The sequence below is a fragment of the Lonchura striata genome, chromosome 5, assembly GCF_046129695.1.
Source record: "Lonchura striata isolate bLonStr1 chromosome 5, bLonStr1.mat, whole genome shotgun sequence".
NCBI classification, from domain to species: Eukaryota; Metazoa; Chordata; class Aves; order Passeriformes; family Estrildidae; genus Lonchura; species Lonchura striata.
In genome coordinates, this window is record NC_134607.1 from 34,289,336 (window position 1) to 34,308,658 (window position 19,323).

Sequence of the window (19,323 nt, forward strand, 5' to 3'; positions counted from 1 at the left end):
GGGCCAAATCTTTTGGGGTACCTGGTTGCTTAAAGATGCAGTGAGGTTCCTACTTGAAATGTCATTGCATACCTAACTTGTCTTCATAGAGATTACTATTCATACCATGGCCTTTCCTGAATGTATGGGCTGTTGTGTAAAATCAGGGTCTTGGACAATCCCATGGAGATCTGAAGGACCTGCAAGATTTCTGTTTTAAATTTTCTGTCTAAGGCTGTGACTTGTGTATCCTGTGTCTCTCTTCTGTGCTTTGGGATTTGCCTTGCCCTTTAAATTTGACTTGTGCAGTATCTCCCTTGCAATGTAAGGCATCACCTTTAATTATTCCTGATAGCCAATTAAAAGTAATAAAGAGCATTTTGGCATATGTGTATTCTTAAACTGAGTGTGAGGTGCTTTTTCTACTATATTCTCCACTAACCTTAACATGTGTTTCTCTTTTATTTCATCCAAGTGCCTTATTGAGGACAGGACTTAAAATGTGCAATTTATTCTTCTTTCATTTGTTGTCTTTGAACCCTTACAGGTGCTTCCCAAAGCTATCACTTCCTTGTGAGTAGGTGATGGTTTGCATTTGCCTTCTCTGTTTCACCAGTTCTGCAAAAGCTACAGGTTGTCTTTCCCAAATAAAACTCCTGTGTTACTAGAAATATAGTAATACATACTGTAAAGTACTACAAATGTTGCTTTGGATCTTTATGTGCAGAGACTACAGTTCTGATACCTGTTAGTAGGTAGCAAGGCTACAAAGCCTTGAAGGCTTAACAGGTATCCAAACTGCAGATTTCTGCTTTTCAGGACATGTGCTGTCATTTCTTTGTTCTGGAGGTGGGGGAGAAGTGTATATTTGAAAATTTTAATTCCCTCATTCCAGAAATAAGAATTTTCAGGTAATGGGGCTGCATTGAGATCCAAGTGAGATATGACAGTGGGTTTTACTGACATGAAATGAATTATGCGACCTCAGCAGGTTTAATAGCTGATAAATTACTTACAGTTTTTATCCTGATCCAAATGGTGTAGTTTCATATAATATAGAGTTATAGTTCCTGGAAGTGGGACTTACAGAGATACCTCTGGAAAAGGATTTTCTGTTCTTTTAAGATGTGCTACTGGCTGTAATATATACAGGAAGATGTGCTCAAGAGTTTTGTGGGGTTTTTCTTGAATAAAATTTCAGATTAGCCTTCCATGCCTTCATCTTTCCTGAAAATAGTTTTTTTTTGAATGTAGGAATACAGATTTAACTACATTATTTTCATTATTGTATTGAAAAATCTCAGTTTGATTTCAGAAGGTGTGCAGCAAATGGGGCTTTCTGTGCTCTGGCTACTCCACTGTTGTGTGTTGCATATGGAATGATTTCTTAACTGTATGAGAAACTATGCACATAATACTTGTTGAAGACGGCTACGGATTCCTAGATTCAGGCTTTTCTTGCAGCAAGGGAGGCCAGCAGCCTCTCCAGGCTGCATCAGGAACCAGCCCTCCCTGTCATGAGTCCTCCATGAACTTCTTCAGCATGAGTGAGTCCTCTCCACAGGCTGCAGTTCTTCATGAGCTGCTCCAGTGAGGATACCCTGCTCTAGCATGGGCTTCCCACACGGTCACAGCCTCCTTCAACCCAGCATGGGGTTCTCCACAAACTGCAGGTGGATCTCTGCTCCACCATGGACCTCTGTCGGCTGCAGGAGGACAGCCTGACTCACTATGGTCTGCTTGGGAATCTTCCCCTGGCAGCTGGAGAACCTTCTCCCCATTGTTCTTCACTGGCGTGGGTGTCTTCACAGCTGTTCCTCTCATGTTGTCCAACACACTCTTTGGCACAATTGCTGTTGCAGAGGGGTTTTTTTGCATTATCAAATAGTGGTCTCATAGGTGCAACTACCATCACTAGTGGGCTTGACCTTAGCCAGTGGCAGGTTCATCCTGGGGCTGGCTGACATTGGCTATGTTAGACATGTGGGAAGCTTCTGGCATCTTCACACAGAAACCACCCCATGGCCCCCTGCCACCTAAGCATGGCCATGCAAAACCAGTGTGGTCCCCCAGGTTCCTTTCCAAACGTGCCTGTTTCGTCATTATCTATAACGAGGGTGTGGTTGTTAGTAGAAATAATGGAGCCAAGGTGAATTTCTGTAGGGCTGGCACAAAGCGGAGGGGTTGAGGAAATAATCTGATTAGCAGCAAAACTGGAATGCAGATGGGGTAAATGACTAATGGAGGGGGAAAGGATATCGTTGATAAGCCACTAATGCCAGTATCCGCAGGTGAAGGAGCTCCTATTAATACCGAAGGGTGTGAGAAATTCTAAGAAGTCAGTTTTTTACTGCAAGCCTGAGAAAGCTGATAGCAGGGAGGATTGTAGCCTCTCTTTGTATGGGTCTAAAATACTGCTGGAATTTGCTGTCCTCACTGGTGTTTCTCTGCCCTGGTAAATGATCCAAAGTGTATTGTAAATGTAAGAAATAAGTCAGCCAAAAGCTAAAAATTGGAGTGTTTTTACACTGATTACATTTTATCACGTGGATGCTGAATGCTCATCTGTTGCTTTTAACACCTGCTGGAGTTAGTAAGTGGAGCTGTAGTTGCCTCTGGGTAAGTACTGTTATAGAAGCATTCATGTGTCCCAAGCTTCAATTATATCTTACTCGGAAGTCTTTGCAGTCAAAAGATCTTGACATTGCAGTTGTGGGTGGGTGTTTGGTGTTGATTTCTGAGGATTGTTTGTGGTACTTCTTTCAAGTTAAGTTAGTAGTAGGTGAATGTTAGCACGTCAAAACTTCACATAATTCTGCCTTGTGCATTTTCTTTCTGAAACAGTGCCTACGTCTAGATCAGTGTCTGAAATCTTGAGAAGTTGTACCGAGAAACACGAGAATGGATGTAATATGCAGCCTGAAGAACAGCTCTTAAAGGGTGCTTCCTTGCTTGCTCTTCCAGATTTTCACCTGGAGTTAACAACTGCAGGCTTCTTTTAGTAACAAGAGCCGTGTAGTCCCTAACTCACATAGCAGCCTTGGGCATTTGTCTTTTTTTCAGCCAACGAACATTGTCTCGGAAGTGGGGCATCTCCAGTTTGATAATGAGGGTTCGTTGTTTAGAATATGCGTTACCCTGTATTTGCTGTGCAGACAGAGATGATACGAAGTTAAAAAGTTGCTAAATCCCTTAGTCTCGACTTTGCTTCCAGTCCCGGCGGCGTCGCCCCTCTCTGGGGCGGGGGCCGCCGGTCGCCTCTCGGGCCGGGGAGCGCTGCGGCGGCTTCGCCCATCCCGGGGTGCAGCGATGGGGCGCGTGTTCCGCCCCCGCGGGCCGGGGCTCCCCGCGCTGCGGGGGGACGCCCGGGACGGAGGCGCCCCGGCGCCTGTGCCCGCGGAGAAGCCGCCCCGGCTTTGCGGGGCCCGTGGCGAGGGGTGGCGGCCGGGCGGTGTCCACCCCATAGCGGGACTGCTGTGGTTCTCTGCTAGCACCGCATCGCGGTTCCGTTCCGTGCTCGGTGTTCGCGGGTGCACGCACCCAGCCATGAATTGCCGTCGTGCCAAACCCCGAGAGGTGCCAAGTGCTGCCGGTCTGTTACAGCCTGCCGGGGCCGCCGCCGGCTCCGCAGCAGGTCGTGTAGCATCTGCTGGCGGGTCTGAACTCACTCTCTGCTTGTAGGGTTATTGGAAAGCAACTGGCTCCTCGGGATTCCTTGCCTAATCAGAGGTGTTACCTCCTCCTCTTCCCCCAGTGTCTCTTGACATCATTTCATCCATCAGAGTTTCAGAGGAAAAAAAAAAAAAAACACCAACCAAAGCAGAACCCACCCAATCTGAGAGCAGCCCACACCAGCCCCTCAGTTTTGCCGTGACTGCAGGGAAGAGCTGGATCGGGGCAAAGATGAAGGATGGGAGCGGGGCTGAACTCCACGTCCTGAGGGATTTGGTGCAGGGCGAACCGAGAGGAATCCAGAGCGATGCACCAACCGGCATCCCCCGAATCCCTCCAGGGGATCAGTAAGCCCCGCGATCACGCGTGGGGATGCGAAGGTGCTTGACCCACGGGAAAGAAGTAGCCCTCAAGCTGCGTTTGCCCCTGCTCGTCCTTGTTGCTCCATGGGATTTCTTCTGCCCCCTGCAACTGACCTGATGTGGACCGAAGCGTTTCTAACATGAACTTTCTCCCTGGGATCTGGTGGTCTCTTCCCTTGGTCTTGATCTGGGCGACCCCACCCGTCACCTCCTCATGGTGGTAAGCTGTGCAATTCCAGAAATTTTTATTTGCTCTTGGGGAAGGTGGGGTCGGATTAATTGTGACTTAGGGAAGGTGGGGGAAGCCTCTCCCTCTTAGTCTCGCAGAAGCGGAGCTCGCTGCTCCCAGCTGCTCCGGTCCGGAAAGTCCGGCCTTAAAGCGAGCGGATTTAGACGGTGCCAGCACCTCCTTCCACACCCCGTCCCCGCTCTCCGACCTCCTCCTCCGCACGAGCGCAGCGCAGCTGCGGGGTCTGCCCGGGGTTTCGGCAGCGGTGCGGGGCACCCGGCCCGGCGGGGCAGCGGGCACCGCCCGGGGCCGCGGAGGGAGCGGGCCGGGGCGGGAGGCGGCGGGAACACGCCCGAGGGGCGCGGGCTGCCGCCCGCCGCTGCTGGCAGCCGCCCCTCCGCGCCCTGGCGGCGCTGGGAATTGGCTACAGCGGCGCTACGTTTTTATTATTAATTTATTTTTTATTTCTTCCTCGCTCTCCCTCGCCCTCCGTCGCCCCTCCCTCCTTCACAGTCCTCGCTGAACTGCAAACTGCCAGAGCAGAGGTCTGAGAGCCCGGCGGGCAGCGCAGGGCCCGGCTTCAAGCGATAGTTGATGTCGGCGTGGGGCGTCTCAGGCAGCTCGCTGCAAAACGCGTTAGAATGGAAACATAAACCTGCCCCTCAAACTGGGGACCCCAACCAAGCCCGGGCTGGAAAGTCTTGGTGTACGAGAGGAGTTAAACCCCTCCTTGTAATCCTGGGGAACACGTTTAACCTTGACTCTGGCTGATGCGCGATCAAAGCCTGATTTATCAGACTGGGCATGTCTCAATAAAACGACTATCTGTGTACTTAGTCGTATAAACGCTATTTATTGTGATAGCTTTTTGTCATGGTGTCTTCTAAATGCGACTTAGCTATATATTTTTTGGAAGTTACGGCATTAACGATTTAATGATCGTATAAAATAATGAAAATTCAAGGAAAGGACCATTTCTTCTGTTTGATCCCTTCAAAAGACACCTATAGAAGTTTGGATTTTATGAAAGGTACTTTTTGAAACGTTTCAGGACTAATAGAGACCATCTGGATAGAGATGATGTAATTTAATTTTTTCAAGGTTGTTTTTTTTTTTTTTTTTTTTTAAGTACTGTACGGAGCTGCAATAGCGGGGCTTGAGGTTCTCCTGAATGCTTTACGTTATTAAAAAAAACACAGGGTCGATGACTAATTGTAAAGGATTTCCACCAAAAAGGCAGAGGTAGCTGCAGCTCGGGACCCCCAGAGGAAGGCTCCGGGGCGCTGAGGACCCTGCTTCCCTCGGAGTCGGTGCCCGGGGGCCGGCGCGGGCCCCCGGCGCTGCCCTGCCCCTTCCCTCCCGCAGGTACATGGGCGCCGTGGGCTCGTCGCGGGTGATGTGCGACAACGTGCCGGGCCTGGTGAGCCGGCAGCGGCAGCTGTGCCGGCGGCACCCCGAGGCGATGCTGTCCATCGGCCGCGGCGTGGCCGCCTGGACGGCCGAGTGCCAGCACCAGTTCCGCCGGCACCGCTGGGACTGCAACGCCCTGGAGCGGGGGCAGCGGCTGCTCGGCCGCGTTCTGCTGCGCAGTGAGTGCCGGGGCCAGGGAGGGGCTTCCCGCGGGCTTGGGTGGGGGGTGCAGCCCCCGCGCCCACGGCCCCAGGGTAAAAGGGGGTGTGGGGAGTCGGGGTGCGGGCGCAAGTGTTCCTCGTAAGGGTAACGGGCTGGCACCCCCTGGGCAGTGTGCGGGAAACATGAGAAGCTGTGGCCATCATCCTCTGTCCTTCATCCTTACAAGGGTGAAACTTGGGTTTGCATTTCAGGAGGAAAGGAAGGAGGACATGCAAAGTTATTTTAGGGTCTCACGGATAGCAGAACAGCATATATGATAACGTGAGGGTCTGTGTTGCTTAAAAACCTGTCTCAAATCAGGGAGACAATCTGGAGTTTTGGCGTATTAGGGGCTGGCTGCAGCTCACGACTATTTTTTTTGGTGTATAATGGATATCAAACCCACATTTTAAGGCCTACAGGGAAATTGAAGCATCAGAATGTGGCAGCAGGACAGAAGACTTTCACAGCCCAGCCTCAGGATACTAGTACTTCGGATGAGGCCTGTTGAAAGGGGCAGCTCAAGTGCAAAGAGAAGGGCAGTGCGTTGGGATGGCAGGAGCCAATCAATCCCTCCTGCGGGCCGATTCCCACGGTGGCGTTCTCCGGGAAAGCGCAGCAGCAGGGCGCAGCAGGGCGCAGCAGGGCGCAGCAGGGCGCAGCAGGGCGCAGCAGGGCGCAGCGCCTCCCGGGCTGTGCTGGCTGCAGCGGTCTGCGCCCATGCGGGGCAGCGCTGCCCTCCAGGCACCGCGGCATTTCGGGTCAGGCTCGGGGCAGAGAGGCACGGCACACACATTTGATAGAGATGAGCCAGGCTTGCGTGGAGCCCAAGCAACTGAGGGAGCAACACTGTGCTTCCCGCCCTGAGGGAGGATGGTTAAGCAGGGTGGTGTTGTCATCTAAAGGTCGGAGGAAGGCATCTAGTGAGTCTTCAGATCTCAACCGTGGCCCTTTTGACTCAAAGAAATGGCTGGGATTGGTTACTATGTCAGAGTGTCCTTACCCAAGGGATAAATCTGCTGAGATTCTTAGTAACTGCAGCTCTTTTCACCAAGTGCCACACGCTGTGCGCACGGCTGACCCTGCCCTGGCACTCGTGTCCCTGGAATGTCCCCAGGATCATCCTAAGCTATGAGCAGCATGGCACCTGCAAGGAGGGGAGTAGGAAAGTACCATTGTCCCACTGGCGAGGATGGAGAGGAGGATGGCAGGCACTGGGCATGCTGACCCAAGCACAGGGATTTTCATTCCGTGCTAGGTTCTGCTGCTGGTAAGCCGTTGGTTCCTGTAACCAGCTTCATGTTCCCTTGGCAATTATTTGTGAGTAACCAGTAACGTCACCCAGAGGCTGAAGTTTTCAGTGAGGTTTGTCTGATGTTTAGGAAAACATGTCTGGCAGAACATAGCCTAATAATGATGAGGCTATTTAATAAAAAAGTAAAAATGCAGTTTTTCCAAAAGTGAAGTTTTCACTGTTGGCTCATGTGACAGAATGACAGCATCAGGCTTCTGAGCTCTGCACTGAGCCTGATCAGACTGTGATTGCCATGGAAATATAGCTTGATAGTGCTCTAATAAAACTGACTAGTTCAATAAGCTCAAATAAACATTGTCTCTTCCAACAATATCAAGTGTTTATTTTTAATTAACACTTCGCAAATTTTCAAAATTTCTGAATACGTTTTCTCAGAAATAAGTCTTCAAAAGAGTGTGATTTCTAACAAGCTGTGGTAACCTTTGCCCGTTTTTGAAGAGAGTAGAGGGAAGGCATGGTTTACCCAGTTGCCATTTGCAAAAGACTTGCACAGAATGTGGAAGTTCAGGGCCCATTCATAAGTTAAACATATTGTTGCTACTGCAATTGAAATACTAAATATAAAGTTCTATAGTGCAATTCTGCCTCTACAAAAAAAAAAAAAAAATCACTGTTAGCATTTGTCTTTGGGGTCCTCTATTACTGTGCTAATTACTTAAGGCTTACAAGCCCTGCAAAGAGGTCTCTCTCACTGCAAGTTGTCTTAGATATTGCAAAAAAATCTACTTGTTCTTCTTCCTATGCTAAAAAATTTAAAAGTAGAAAAATATTCCATTACCATAAGTAGATTTGTGTCAGTGTAATGTAGCTCTCTATTGTAAACTACTGCATCTTAAAATAAAAGCAATTATTACATTGAAATATGTACCTAATTGCCTATGAGTAGGCATAGTCTAGAAATTCAGATAATCTTTGGTATAATAAAGTATCTTGGTTAGGAGATGGGAAAACTGCCAGAGCAGCTGGCATGAAGAAGTCACAGCTGCCAGGCCAAATCCTGCCTCAAGCATGACACAAGTGGTGCCATTGATTTAATGGAATTTATTTGTGTGAATTATGGTTACGGGCTTGATTCTAGGCTGAAAACCTAATATTAACTTATTTTTCAGAAAATAACACCCAAGTTTTCTCCCTAGCATGTTTTAAGCAGGAAAGTCTATTCCAAGAGCTTCAGGATAGGAAAAATCTAGTTTCAAGAGTTACTTGCAGTATTTTGCAATGTATGTGTTGATTTAGTGTCCCTGTTTAATAATTTCTTAAACTTATCTCTCACATAGCACTTCATATATTCTTCTAAATTCGTGAAACGTGATAGGAATACCAGCTGTCCTATTCACATATCTGTACAAAACAACTGATCCATGAAAGTATATGAATCAATATCAGAAGCAAATGTTTAATGTTTTCCAGCTCTAACACTATATTGATGAGCTTTTACCAGGGAGGGGTCCAAGTTTAAGCCATGACTAATTCTGGCTCCAGGGAATGTGTATTGGTATGATTTCAGCCTAGTTATCTTTTGCTCTGCAAAAAAGTCCAGCCTAAGTGTCTTGGATATAGGACAGCCACACAAAGTAGCCACCACGATGATATTTAAAGCAACCTTTTTTTGTTTCAGGTAGTCGAGAATCTGCTTTTGTACATGCCATCTCCTCTGCTGGAGTTGTTTTTGCCATCACCAGGGCATGTAGCCAAGGGGAGCTGAAATCCTGCTCCTGTGATCCCAAGAAGAAAGGCTCTGCCAAGGACAGCAAGGGCCATTTTGACTGGGGTGGCTGCAGTGATAACATTGACTATGGAATTAAATTTGCCAGAGCCTTTGTGGATGCCAAAGAACAGAAAGGAAAAGACGCCAGGGCACTGATGAACCTTCACAACAACAGAGCTGGAAGGAAGGTGGGTGTCCATCCAATAGATGCCTAGAGATGTTCTTGGACAACTCTGTTGTGTCTGGAGCACTTAATGCTTGACCTTGCTGTCTGGTCTCAGCAATTATGAAGAATTATGGGAAGAGCAGGAGCCTGAGCTACTGTTTCTATCAGTGTGACAGAGATCTACAAACAGACTGAATTCAACTGCCTAGCAGTATTCCTGTTGGAGTCACTTCAGTCACTCTTTGTGATGGAAGTTAAGCAGGAGCCTAAGATGCAGGATCAGTTTGGATGGAGGTTTTGTTTTGAGCTTTATATAAGCAGGAGTTTTATTTTTGGTTAATACAGAATACAAATTCCTAAGGGAGGTTAAGATCACATTGAAGAACAGGTTTGACAAAGAGCAAATCCAAAATAACATTCGAGAAAAAAAAAAACATTCTGTCAATTTCTGTATGTATATGGTAAACTTAATCACAAAGTGAGCAGAGATAAAAGGTAACTACTTCACTTTTTAAATATACTTCACTTTTTAAAATACATATCCCTCCAAAAGGCAATGGCCTTAGAGCATGACCTGCAATCCCTTTACTAAACATTGTATGAAAATACCATTCCTGAATTTCAACTAAAAAATCTTTACATCGTAGGTGAGTAGAAGGAGTAGGTGCCAGGTGTGATGCCCACCTCTGGTACAAGGGCTGAGGAATATCTGCACTAACATTTTGTAGTGATAGCTATGAAAAGTAAGAATGGTGCATGAAATTGGAATATGCTGTTTCATTTTTTAAAACATGGTAAGACTTTGCTGCTCCCATGACATCTGAAATACAGAAAAAAACATTTTATTGTACTAGACCAAGCACTTCTGGAATTATTTGTAGAGACTTTTTGTGTCTTATCTTTGGTTTTCCTTAATGTATATTTAGTAGGAATTAAGTTGTTTGTATTCTGATCTTTTTTTGTACTGCAAGTTGATGATTTTCCCAAAAAATTTTGTTCTTCAGCACCTTTCCTCCACCTGCTTATTACCAGCATGTGTAATTAATATGTAATGTAGGCAGATGAGGCTTTTTAGATCAGTGATAGGCACATGCAGTACTGTGGTCATGTTTCTGTTACTGTCCAAAAGAGGCTGAAGTCTACAACACAATGATTTTTTTAGGAGCAAGTAAGTTCCATGATGGGAAGTACTTTCTGTAATATTTGAGCATCTTATTATTTTTAAATTTAAAAAAACACCTCTGCCAAATATTAAGGTAGTACTGGTAAGGTAGATTTTTAGAAAAAGATAAATAAATTTTAATTAATATGTTCAATTAAAAATAATGAACATGTTATCATGTGCTCTAGGACCTGTTTTATGGATAAAGACACTGTTTTGTATTCAAAGTGCAGTAGTGTAGGCTTAGCTTTGCAGGGATCTCACCACCTCAGCTGCTCACAAGCCTGGCATTTTGACCTGGGTATGACCATCTGTGGCCTTTATTTTTTCTTGCCCCCAAAAAGGGGTGTTGATACATCTCTTTTAAAACTAGACTATTCCAACTGTACTAATTAAAAAATAAATGAAACAAATATTTTTCATATTCCCATATGAATCATAGAACATAATATGCTGTATTAGAGTATAGGACAAAAAAAAAAAAAAAACAAAAACAAAACATATTCCTATGTGCTTCTTCCACTATTCCAGCAAGTTGTTTCAAACATACAAGTAGTTAAACTGATTTCTGCTCGGATAATTAAAACCAAACATCTGCTTAAATCCCAGATTTGTGATATGGCAATGAAAAGGAGCTGTGGGAATGCCAGTGACTTCTTTGAAGTAGTCATATCATTTACAAGTTGGAAAGAAAATTGAAAGTCCTTTGGTTTTGTAATACATTCTCACTTTATTACTAAGTGCTTGACTGAAAAAGGCTGCCCCACTGTGCATCAATCTCACTTGTAATCATGGAGCTTTCCTCTCTCTTACTTTCCTCCCATGATGACATTCCTCTTGTACAAACTCTATAAAGTTTGTATTTCATGAACTCTTAAGGCACAATATTTATAGATCAAATATCCATATCTACATAATTAGGAATGAATTATTTACTGTCTATGAACCCATCTGTTGTTCTCCAACATCATACAGATAGCTTAAATGTCTGAGATGAAGCTGAAATGGCTTTAATACTATCCAGATGTTAAATTAATGATAAGGGTGATCTCTCCAATGAAAACTAATGAAGGTCTTATTCTAAAATGTTTGCTAAAATCTGCATCTGTTTGTTAAAATAAGTATTTTATCTATACTGTATTTTAAAATTCTGCATCAATCTGATACCTAGCACAGTACAATGCTTTACACAGCCTTTAAAAAATAATTTAAATATGAAATGCCCATGAATTTCTGGGCAATATTTGAATGCTGTTCAGAGTAAAGGGCAACTTCATGAAGATCAGCTGGAGAGGGTCAGAGGGTCAGCACAGCCATCCTGCAGCTGGAACAATGGGAGAGAGGGCACCTTCGCCCCCCCAAGGGACTGAATGATTCTGGCCATTTCTGATCATTTCTTCCTGTCCAGTCTGTGTCCTAGCACTGTGGACCACATGGGTCCGTGGGATGACTGGCAGGAGCAGGCAGGTAAACCCACCAGCAAGAGGATTGTGTGCACGGTGAGTCAAGCAACCAGAGCAGAGCAACCACATGGGGATGACTTGATGCTACCAGTGGGTGTCACTACAGACCGTAATTTGGAGACCCATCGCAGGCCTGGCATTACAGGATGGATGGAAAGGGGCTGAGAAGCAATTAACTGCACTTTGTTTTACCTGTGTGTATTTATATTTACCTGTGCATTTCTAAACAGGCCGTGAAGCGGTTTTTGAAACAGGAGTGCAAATGTCACGGTGTGAGTGGATCCTGCACTCTAAGGACCTGCTGGCTGGCCATGGCAGACTTTAGGAAAACAGGAGATTATCTGTGGAAGAAATACAATGGAGCAATTCAGGTGGTCATGAATCAAGATGGAACAGGTTTCACTGTGGCTAATAAGAAATTTAAGAAGCCAACTAAGAATGACCTGGTATACTTTGAGAGCTCTCCAGACTACTGCATCAGGGACAGGGATGTAGGTAAGCCTCTACCATTACATGTGAATGCTTTTGTTTAAGACATTTGTACTTCAGGGGTCAAAAATTATAATTTGATTGAGAGAAAGAGTGTGTATGTGTATATATATAAAAAAACACAAATCCATGCATGTAACCAGCAGGAAACAGGAAAGAAGATGTTTTGGAAGGACTCAGTACGAGAACAATAGTTCCTTAATGTCTCTAGGTGTACAACAGCCAATTGTTCTAATATAATTCAGTGGTTTCTGCCAGATGCTATGGAGCCCTGGAGATGCTGTAAGGCAAAGCTGCTTTCAGCACAAGTTTGAGTTGTGCTCTGGAGGCAGGTCCATAGTGGGCACAGCCACACTCACTCTTGTGCCATGCAGCTCACTGCAGAGCTGCCCCAAGTCCTGTTGATGCCACCTCCTGTTGTGTTGCTTCCTTTCCAGGTTGTTATGCTACCACTGTGGTGCCCTCCTTTATCTGCACATTCCCACAGCTCACTGTGACTGCGGACCCCAGTTGCAGACGTGCCTGTCCCCATCTAATGTGGAAGGTACAGCCTGTGACAATCCAGCCCTGCTTGCCCAGTCAAGGCAGCTGTGGGTAATGGGGGGTGAGGCAGCAGCTAGAGGATGTGGAGGACGCAGGTGGATGAAGGAGTAGAGGTGGGTGGGACACAGCACACTTGGCTGAGTGGCACAGCTCTTTATTCCTCTTTATGAGGCAGTGTTGGCTCTGTCCATGACAACCATCACATTTTCTGAAGAGCTGTGCCAGCCCCTGTGGGAAGAAATAAAGTATTGGTGCTGCTGTTAACACTGGATTTTCCTGCTTCAGATATTTGATAGGGACACACTTAGCAGTGCTACAGAATTCAAGGCACTGCCAAGCACCAGGAAACCTGCTAGCGGCTCTTGACCTATGTATAGTATTTCCTGATGTGGCAATTAAAAACTAGTAACTAGAAAACCAGAAATTTGGAAAAGAGAGGCAGACTGAGTAATGTATTAGTTGTGGAACTAATTAATAGGTTGTATAGCAGACCAGATTGCACCCCATATGAAAAATCCTTAAGTATCTGGATAGCAATGCAGCTCAAGTCTTTTTGGCACTGCTGCATGTTTACAATCCAAGTTTGCTTGGAATAAACATTGCAGAACAGCTGTACTTAAATAAGAACAATATGTGAATTCCTGGTCATGTACTATTGACTTCAGTGAATGCAGAATTTCATCCAGTACAATTACATTGTACAGTGTTTCTGGTTAGTTGAGTCGTCAACATATTTTAAATGTTATTTATTATTTTGGCAGGTGATGTTTATTACCTGCACGAGCACATATACCATTCCTTGAATAGTGACTGACACTGTAAAGTCTAATCCAAGTGAATAAATGGACGTATTATGGCATCATGCAGAGATTAATTTTGTAGACTAGGATTTTTTCAAAACATTTATCTCTTGATATTGCCTCATTCATTGTAAAAAACATGATTTCTTTTTGCCTGGAAGAAAAAATTGTACTCTACCCATTTCTATGTCAAAAAGCCATTTAATAATCTCTTTGTACTAAACCTAATCTTATCTGTCAATCTTGTTATTTTGGAGGAGAGTGGGCATTTTTCACCACAGTGTATTAAGTGCATTTGCCAGACACTGACAAACCTGCCCAGAGATGGCAAAGTCTGATATGCTTTTTTGGCTCAGCTCACTATAACACTGTAGCTGAGGTGGTGTTTCTTTGCTGCTCAGAACTCAGAGAATGTGGCTGTTTAGAAGAGCATATTTTTAGAAAACTGCAGTAAACCTTTGTTGGGATGTGGGATGCCCTGCTGCTTGCATGGAGCAAAGAAAGAACCACACAAACAAAACCTGAGCTGACTTTGAGGGAGATGATTTTGGCTGCTGCACCACATTTTTTTCATTTTTTGGTTTGCCCTGTTGAGCATTGCAGAGTGCCAGCCCTGTTAAATGATTGCAAATGGAATGAGATTATGGAAGTCTGAGTTTGGAAGTAGATGGGGAGCATCTCAGTGTGGTATTGGATTCAGTGTCAGCTAAATCTAATACCACAATGTTTTAGTATGTCATTGAGTACAGTTCTGCCTTTCATTCTCCAGGGAATTCAAGCAATTTGGTGCTTCAGGGGAAAAAAATTATCTGGAACCTGGTTAGTGCTGGAGCTGAATGAAGGATTCACAGAGAAAACCTTATGACACCTCATGACTTGACCAGAGACAACTTCACAAACTAAACTGTCCAAGCCAGTGTGCTCTGTGGCTTGATTGTGCTAACACATAGGAACCAGTGAGTTTAAAGTGCTCAAGGATTCTGCCATTAGCAGCCTACCCAGGAAAAAAGCAGATACCTTCTATTCCCCCACTGGAGCTTTAACCCTGGGTAAAAGCTGTCTGAGGGGGCAGCTGGACATGCATCCATGGAACACCCCAAAATGTAGTTTGTTTGGGTTTGTTTGTTTGTTTTGGTTTTTTTCCTCTAGAAAGGAAAAGTGGAGTAATTGATTTTAGGAGAGGTACAATATGGGAAATCACTAATAGTAACTCAATAGCAAGATAATGTAATAACCTGACCACCTCTTTCCTTGCCTTAAGACCTCACAAAGGACTAAAGGAAGATTTTTCAGAAGTGTTCAGAAATCATTTAACCCAGCACACATAACTCTGCTGAAATAATTTTTGCTCACAATTTCATACTCAAAATTTGATAGAAACAGAGATAGAACATCCCAGACAGCTTTTAAAAGTCATCCTAGGTAAACTGTTGGTTTTATCAACACATAGCCATCTCTTCAGTGCTGGCCTGGGAAATCCCAGCCCCTCCAGACAAATCTACCTCCAATGTGTATTGCCTGTTTTCTTCAGCCCTTCTGTACCAGGTGTAAGATCCAGTAGCTCCAGAGCTACTTTTCTGTGAACATTTTTCCTTCAATTGTTTTTTCCCCAAGAATACTTGTGAAGAAACTATCATTGGGGATTTCACTGGTTTTGCATTTTTCTTTTTGCTTTTGTTTGAGTGTGTGTGTAAGTCTAATAATGGATGTTATTGCTTGACACCAGATTTTAATCAATAGAAGTAGAAGGAAAAAGCTCTCATTATATACTAATAAATACATTTTAGGGCTTTAAGAATGGAAAGAAAATATTTTCCAACATAACACATGTTGATTTCCAAAAATAACTGTGCAAACTGAGAAGAAAGGACTTGATGTACAGGCTGTGAAGTTGGCAGTATGAAAAGCTGTTGATGTTTTGGCAGGTAAAATGTGTGTAGGCATGGCAATTCCAACATTTGAAATGAAAACAAAGAGGTTGAACAAAAATTTTTTACAAGTTAGAACCTACTCCTGCCTTGTAAGTGATGAGGAGGCGCACTACAGGTAGCAGGAAGAAAACTCTGCCTTACTTTGTGCAGTGTCTTCTGCTGCCTTCATCACTCAGGCCCGCCAAGGAGTGCAGTCACTTGTCTGGCTCCTCACTACTGGTTATTGTTCATTTTCCTTCTCACTAGAGAAGCTGCAGAGATTCTGAAGATGCTGTTTGAACTTTAAAAAAGGTTGGTTTTGCTCAGAAACGAAGCCTTTATATGAGCTTGTTTTCACTTTTGTCCCAGTCTATGGATAATTAAGTCCCCTCTTGTAGTCGTGTAGTAAATGTTAATGTTTTGTGGTCAGCATCAGATGATACCAGTTTCTGACTGTCTCTTAGTGGTGAAATAATCTTGGTTTTGAAGCTGGTGGCAAAACTCCTGTTGAAAGCAGTGGATGCATCCTGCTTAGGTTGTCCTTTAGTGCTGTGTGATTTCCCCTTACATCTGGACATAGGAACATCAGACTTGGAAACTAACTTGGACCTCAGCTCAGGAATGTGGTCAAACCTTTCTGTACAGCTCTTGATGGATGTGGGGGACATGGGGTCTTCCTTCACCCCCAGCAGCCAAGTGACATGGCCCCACTCTGCTCCTGGTTGGGAGCTGTGCTGAGGCAGAGGGCAACTTTGCTTTTCCTCCACTAGTGTGAATTCCTGATATAGACTGTTAATCACATGAGTCACAAGATTGACCTTTGTAGTGTTTTTTTGGTCTGAACAGAGAGAGCAGGACAAGTGCCTTTAAAGTTCTTCACAGAATCAGTTAGGTTAGAAAAGACTTCTGAGATGACCAAATCCAACCTTTGAGCAAACACTACCATGTTAACTAGATCATGCACTAAGTGTCACACCAAGTCTTTCCTTAAACATTTCTAGGGCCAGTGATTCCACCCCCTCCCTGGGAGATCCATTCCAGTGTCTAATAACCCTTTCTGTGAATTTGGTTGTATTTTGCACAGTCTGGGATGTAATGGATATTGCTGGATATCTATGATGCTGTGGGCTGACACAAACAGCAGAACTTACATTCAGGTATCCCAGCTGTTAGTTCAGCATCATGGATGGAGGAGAGTATGATGGCTGGGAAGCAGGATCTGGCTTTTATTCTACCACAGGCTTCCTGTGGGACCACAGGTGCATCATGTAGTTCTGCATCCCCCTGACTCTTCAGCCTTGCTTAGACTGGAGGCAATGGGGGCCACTGGAAGTCTTTCTTCCCCCATCATGGAGTGATTCCTGAAAAAAGGATCTGGAAAGGCCTCTTGGCATCACTGCTATGCCCGTTATGCCAGTTGCCCCGGTGCAGCTGGCTCTGCAGGGAGAACTGCATGGCTGAGGGCTTGCTGGGAGTAGTGTGTGCTCGTGTGGGTCACTGCTGGGGGCACCTCTCCTCCCTTCCTGCAGGGGATCCAGTGATGGCACTGGCTGTAGGGACAGTAGGCCAGGAGCAGGAGTTACTGCTGGTTTCCTGGTGCAGGGTGTGCCTGATGCACACATCGCTGGTTGTTACAGCCAGCTGAGATGCTCCCCCAAATATCAGAGCTTTACTTGGAAGCGCTGTTCAGCCATCTCCCCAAGGATGTTATGCAGAGCATTAGTCCACAGGCAGCAGCATGAACATGCTCAGACCCCAAGGAGATTTGGGATTGATCAGGCTGCAGGTGCAGGAGCCTGTTTCTGGCTCCATTCGGTCTGTTTTCGCTGTGCCAGTTCCCTGTGGGGTGGCTGGTGCAGCAGCTCTGCAGGGCCGGGGCCTTGGGACGGCGCCGCGGGCGCTGAGCTGAGCCGCCCTTCTGCTCTGCCCACAGCGGACACGAACCAGCCTCCTCATGGGGAAACTCCCCAGGTGTACACCTCTACCCCATCAATATTTAAATATTTAAATAAGCACAGGAATCAGGCCATGGGAGGGAAGCTGTGTTTTAGGGGCTGAAGCACTTCTCCAGGACAGCAGTTGAAGACTGTCCTAAGTTGGATACAAAAAGAGGAAAATTTGCACCCCCATGGCTGAGAGGCTGGATCATGTGTTGGTCCCATGAAAAAACACAGTTTGAGAAGGTGACTTGGGTCTAGTTCCTGAGACCCCTCATTACATTAGTGGTGTGGGGTCAGCCCTCATATAATATGAAGTCTTCCTGATGTTGGGGGGGTGCAGTGGCGATTTGTATGTTATAAACTGCTTTGAGACAGCAGCATCAGTGCATACATTAATTCACCCTAGGGAAAAACAATTAGAATTTATTCAACCTAAATTATTAATAATTACAATTTAACTGCAGTTTACATTTTATTAATTAAGATTGGTTTGCTATCCTAGCTTATGCAAATTTTAATTAATGTTTGCTTGTATTAGTTTTCCTTAAGAAGGTAAATTGTTCATGTTCAGTGTGCATCTGTAAATATGCTTTGTAAAATAATTCCAGTTAATTTACTGACCACAGCCATTACTTAGGGAATATCACCTTGCTCAAGAAGAGAATGGAGTTGTAATCAGGCCTATAGAAAATATCAGAAGAATGTTATTTTTTGGGCATATCTGCATTTTAGTCATAATAGCAATACATAGGAAATTAGGTAACACAATTTTTATGAAGTTTTCAGTTTGGTGGTAATAACCTGTCAGCTCCTGTGACATTGATCCTAAATGTATACTAAAATCAGTTTGTGTTAGATGAACAGTGGCTTCTATGTGTTACAGTCACTGTTCAAAGACATGCCAGAGCCATTTTGTGCCATGTGGATATAGGCACTGGCATTTCAGCCACTCCTCCTGAGTGTTTGAAGAGTATGATAAGGTGTGGTATGGTTCTTCTCCCTCTTTCTGTCCACAGCAGGCTATAATTTCGTTTCTTTTAATCTTATCATGAAAGGGGAGAAGAACCCTTTGTGTTAACCTACAGAGATGAGAGGAACACAGAGCAGCAACTCTTCAGCTGCCACCTGAACTGGTGGAATGGGGCCTGTGGGTGGACACAGCAGTGATGCCAAATGCCTGGGGCGCACTCACTTCTGCAAGGGTTTGATTATTGGCAACACAGCTACTTTATCTATTGAGTCCCTGGCATCCACTAGATTCTGTGGTCTTCTCTTTCCTAGCCCTCTCCTGCAAACCCAGAGCTCCTCAGCAAAGCCTGAGATCCTGAGCACTGGGAAGATGGACACCCCACCTGGCCATCCCATTTCAGACAGTCCTGGGGGTGCAGGGCTGCCTTGGGAAGGGTGTCTACTCCCTGGAGGGGAAGAAAGTGCCAGGGAAAGATGAAGCAAAATGATGATATTAGGAGAATCAGGCAGACCCTTAAAGTATTTAATCCCTTTTTTTCCTCATCTCCAGGCCTGATTCCTAGGGGAAATATGGGAGCAATTTTACTTTAATAGGCAATTTTCTGGCTTGATATTGAATCTTGAGTGATGTGATGTTATGTCTCCCATACCTATTTTCATATGTTTGCTGTTTTTCCTTAAAGTCTGCCTCCTAACTTTTGGTGCATTCCCTTTGCAGGGTCCCTTGGGACAGCTGGTCGGGTGTGCAACCAAACCTCGCGTGGCATGGACAGCTGTGAAGTGATGTGCTGCGGGAGAGGCTATGACACCTCCCGCGTCAGCAGGATGACAAAATGCGAGTGCAAATTCCACTGGTGCTGTGCTGTGCGCTGCCAGGACTGCCTGGAAGTGGTGGACATTCACACCTGCAAGGCGCCAAAGAGCGCTGGCTGGATTTCCCGGACATGACGCACAGGCTACTGATGCTGAGGACCACAGCCTTTGCCCTTCCTGGTCCACGCAGGG

The 19,323-nt window shown here is 45.2% G+C and overlaps 1 protein-coding gene across 1 annotated transcript; it reads left to right on the forward strand.

The window, feature by feature from the left end:
* Positions 1 to 4,153: 4,153 nt before the first annotated feature.
* On the forward strand, positions 4,154 to 19,266 carry WNT2 (Wnt family member 2). Its single transcript, XM_021553504.3, has 5 exons — positions 4,154 to 4,233; positions 5,608 to 5,831; positions 8,787 to 9,064; positions 11,898 to 12,162; positions 19,037 to 19,266. Exons 1-5 carry the CDS (start codon positions 4,154 to 4,156, stop codon positions 19,264 to 19,266), a joined length of 1,077 nt encoding a protein of 358 aa, XP_021409179.1.
* The last annotated feature ends 57 nt before the right edge of the window (positions 19,267 to 19,323 follow it).

Bases quoted from the DNA above. Each gene is read 5' to 3' on its own strand.
- WNT2 (XM_021553504.3), top strand. From the start codon at position 4,154: ATGAACTTTCTCCCTGGGATCTGGTGGTCTCTTCCCTTGGTCTTGATC. The intron at 5,832-8,786 runs GTGAGTGCCGGG...TTTTTGTTTCAG, and splicing joins CGGCCGCGTTCTGCTGCGCA to GTAGTCGAGAATCTGCTTTT. The intron at 12,163-19,036 runs GTAAGCCTCTAC...TTCCCTTTGCAG, and splicing joins CATCAGGGACAGGGATGTAG to GGTCCCTTGGGACAGCTGGT.